A 4,614-nucleotide genomic window follows, 5' to 3' on the forward strand; every position below is an offset into this window, starting at 1 on the left:
GGAGGCTGAGGCAGGAGAATTGCCTGAACCCAGGAGGCGGAGGTTGCGGTGAGCCGAGATCGCGCCATTGCACTCCAGCCTGGGTAACAAGAGCGAAACTCCGTCTCAAAAACAAAACAAAACAAAAAAAAATCTAGGATGCTTTAAAGCAATTTTATTGAATATACCTTTCCAAAATAACTATTTCTGAAAAATTTGCTTTTAGAACTCTACTTGCAATCAACCAACTAAGCTAAAGTTTACTTATTTTTTTCCAAATTTTAATATTAACAATCCTAGCTAAGAAATGGCTTTGGATAGAATGATAAAGCATTGTCATCACTTCATCTCCTTGCTTTTCAAACTTTTTTGACAACTTTAACAGGTATTTTTGACCACAGAGTACAATCGAAACCTTACCTCAACTTATTTTATACATAAAAGATTTTTCGATTATATAATTAAGTTTCTGATTAAAAGAACATTAAATTAATGTTTTCATCATCTCCCTACTCCCTGTCTGCTTTCTCATTTTGTTAAACATCTAAGATGGAAGGTACTGTCAGGGATGGTACATGGATGGGACCCAGGGCTTTTTTTTGTTTGTTTTTTTTAAGAGATAGGGTCTTGCTCTGTCACTCAGGCTGGCACAGTCATGGCTCACTGCAGCATTGACCTCTGAGGCTCAAGTAATCCTTCTGCTTAGCCTCCTGGGTAGCGGGGACCACAGAGGTACATGCCACCATGCCAGGCTAATTTTATGTACGTATGTATGCGTGCATATATGTATTTATTTATTTATTAGAGACAAGAGTCTCACTCTGTTGCCTGTTGCCCAGGCTGGTCTCAAACTCCTGGACTCAAGCAATCCTCCTGCTTCAGCTTCCCAAAGTGCTGAGATTACAGGCATGAGCCACCACACTTGGCCTAAAACTAAGAACTTCTGTTCGTCAAAGCACATCATTAGAAAATGAATAGTAAGCCACTGAGTGGACGATATCTGCAAGACATATATTCAATCAAAAACTCCTATGTATTCTATATTGTTAAAAAAAAACTCCTACAAATCAATTTTAAAAAAGATAATCCAATAGAAAAATGGGCAAGAGACTTAAACAAGCACTTTACAAAAGAAGACATGAAACGGCCAATAAACAGATGAAAATAGTCAATCTTGTTAGTTATCAGAGAAATGCAAATTAAAACCAAAATGAAAGACCACCATCAAAACAGCTGAAATGAAAAAGACTGTTTTCCAGCATATTTATTTACACAGAGGAGAAAAATAAAGACTGTCAAAAACACAGAGCAAAAGCAACTTTCATAAACTCCTGCTGGGAATTTAAATTTCTACAACCACTCTGGAAAACCATCAGCATTATATTCTAAAGTGCTAAAATGGAGCAGTGATTCTACTCCAAAGTACATACCAACAGAAATGCAGGTACATGTATACCAAAAGACACATACAATAATGTTGACGGCAACACAATTCAAAATAGCCAAAAACTGGAGACAACTCAAATGTTTAACTATAATGTTTACATTTAGAAAGCACATAAAGAAGTAAAACTATTAAAAAAAAAAAAAGGAAGCAAGCTAATACCAAAAGGTGGTAACCTTTCACGGGGAATGAGAGAGCACTACACTGCTGGCAGTGTTCCTTTGCTTGACTTGGGAGGATTCCCTTGGTGATAATTTGCTGATCTGTGCATTTATGTTTTCCCTTCTTTTCTGTACTTGTGTTACATTTTACAGGAAGAACAAGTTGGAAATAATGACTTTTAATGCCAGCTGCTGGTTACATGGAATCGGTTCAGTAGGTCGTGTCTCTTTCTACTCACCAGCTTGAAAAAATGATGCTATGTGGAAGAAACTATCAAATTATTCTGAAAACCTGAACCAGTAAATGCAGACTGTATTATCCTCTTAAATTAAAGTTCTCAACAAATCAGACTTTACAAAGCATAACTGGGAGAATCACTGGATCCCAGGAGTTCAAGACCAACCTGGGCAACATATTGGGACCCCATCTACGAAAAATTTAAACATTAGCCAGAAACAGTGGCAGGCACCTATAGTCCCAGCTACTCAGGAGACTGAAGTGAGAGGATCACGTGAACCCAGGAGGTCAAGGCTGCATTGAGTAGTGGCCATGCCACTGCACTCTAGCCTGGGCGACAGAACCAGACCCTATCTTAAAAACATAAATAAATAAATCCTAATGGCCATTTGTTAAAAAAAAAAAAAAAAAAAGAAGAAGACTAAGTGTGCTACCAATAAAAATTCTACCTAGGAATTAAATAGCTGACCTGTCAAAATAGTTTCCCATTTTGTTTTCAAAAGCATTACATTTTAATTAGTTTCTTGTGAAAGGTATATTAGAAAAGGAATTCCAAACTTACCTCTCTGTTGGGTGTACCTTCATCAAGTTGCTCTGTAAATGAAGATGTCCTGCTCCTGGTTCTTGTTGGTGTTGAAGAATTGGAGGAAGCCTAGATTTCAAAATTATTGCACAAATTAGCAAGACTATATTGACCAGTGAACTGTGTACTAGGTAGTCCTTCTCTCAGTCCATGCCCAAAGAATTCAGTGAAAGAAAGGAAAAGAGCAAACACATGAAAAGCAGAGAAGGATAACAAATATAATCAACTAAAAAATCCAGGCTACCTACCAGGTCCCTGGCCTGACTCTGCCACCAACTAGAACTATGATCTTAGCTAAATGAACTTTTTGAGGACTATGTGGCTCCATATATAAAATAAACTTGTGATACTAATGTAAGATGGTAATATTAGAGAAAACTGAAACTAGGTGAGGGGTACATACAAACTATCTGCACTATCTTGATAACTTTTCTATAAATCAAAATTATTCCAAGATTAGAAGTTCATTTAAAAAACAGGCTGTCAATTCCATCTATAAGATCCCTCCTACCTTCTAGCGCTAACACTCAATACTATGAAATGTACAGATCAACAGCACTTGCCCACCTAATTAACAGCCTTGCTTTAAGCCTACCTTGAATACCACTGCTAAATACTGAGATGCTAGTTCATTTAGCTCTGTAACTGACAACCTGATTCCTATAATCCTCAGTGCAAAACAACTCAGGAGAAAGGGCTCAAAATGTAAACTAGGGGTTGGGGGTCTACTCTAAGGTGAGCTAAAAACAGCCCTAAAAGTATAAAACCAAAACTTCAAGATCCTCCTACACCCACAGCAAAATAGATCTGAACTCATCTACACAGAGAAATGAATGAGTCGTGATACCTTACCTCTTTTTGTAGTCTGCACTTTACGAAAGGCAGTTAATAAATATTTGTCAAATAAATGAATGAATAAACAAATGGAACTCTGGTCTGTTATATCTGTGCACAAACTGCTGTGGACAGGGTAGAACTGAGAGGTTGTGAGGACGAGTATACATACAGACACATACTCTATACACACATATACACATCCAGACCAACATATACATGTTTAGTTTATGATAAAAGCAACATTTTGCATCAGGATAGACATTCAATAAATGCGGGGACAACTGGCCATACTTATGGGGCAACACACACAAATCAGATCCTTACTTCATACTTAAGCTATATTAAAGATTTAATTTTTTTAATTGAAACACAAAAAATGCAAGAGTTTATTTCTACAATCACCGAGAAAGGGGTTTTTGTGAAAAACAAAGCAGCAGTTTAATTGGGAGGTGAGGAAAAGCATCTACAAACATGACAAAAGTTTGATAACCTTTTTTCTATTAAAAGCTCTTATAAGTCCATCGTGAGTTAGCTCAGAAAACTTACTAACCCAATCTTCTTTTTATCTGAGACAGGGTAACCTGAGCTCCATCAGTGAAACACAGCCACAGGAAACTTCGAGTCCTAAGTGAGTGACGTGACAAAACAGACAAGCAAATAAAGTTCATCTCATGACAACAGAGACAGAACTTCATGCATCCACACAGATATAAGCTGTGATATGAAAGATGCAATGCTAGTGCCAAGCTGAAGCAGCTGCAACATAGAGCAGTGTCCCCAGGACAACTGGACATAAAAATCAGCCAGACTTTCGGGACCTCAAGGAAATTCTGTAAGCTAGAATCTTCAATAAATTCTCTCTCTACTTAACTACTAGATAGACTAAGTTTTTGTTGCTTACAACTAAGAACTCCAACCATATACCCCTTCTAAAAGATGAACCAGAAAAACTAACACATGGAAGATGAAATTAGCTATGTGCAGAAGTCACCTTAAGGGATAAGATATCCTCTCCGACCAAAAACAGAACAGGAAAGAAAAGAACTTAAAAATATAAATGGCTGGGCGCGGTAGCTCACGCCTGTAATCCCAGCACTTTGGGAGGCCAAGGCGGGTGGATCACCTGAGGTCAAGAGTTCGAGACCAGCTTGGCCAAATGGTGAAACCCCATCTCTACTAAAAATATAAAAATTAGCCAGGCATGGTAGCAGGTGCCAGTAATCTCAGCTACTCAGGAGGCTGAGACAGGAGAATTGCTGGAACCCGGGAGGCAGAGGTTGCAGTGAGCCAAGATCATGCCATTGCACATACTCAGTCTAGGCACCAACAGCGTGACTTTGTCACACACACACAAAATACATATATATATATA

General features: G+C 38.1%; 1 protein-coding gene across 5 annotated transcripts in view; it reads right to left on the reverse strand.

The window, feature by feature from the left end:
- The window catches only part of GOLGA4 (golgin A4), a 116,500-nt gene that overhangs the window by 105,848 nt on the left and 6,038 nt on the right, over positions 1-4,614 (reverse strand). For all 5 annotated transcript variants that reach the window (XM_017508449.2, XM_017508445.2, XM_017508448.2 and 2 more), the window contains exon 2: positions 2,385-2,474. In XM_017508449.2, the coding sequence (XP_017363938.1) occupies positions 2,385-2,474 (90 nt within the window). The remainder of the gene's footprint in view (positions 1-2,384; positions 2,475-4,614) is intronic.

The sequence above is a fragment of the Cebus imitator genome, unplaced genomic scaffold, assembly GCF_001604975.1.
Source record: "Cebus imitator isolate Cc_AM_T3 unplaced genomic scaffold, Cebus_imitator-1.0 Scaffold391, whole genome shotgun sequence".
NCBI classification, from domain to species: domain Eukaryota; kingdom Metazoa; phylum Chordata; class Mammalia; order Primates; family Cebidae; genus Cebus; species Cebus imitator.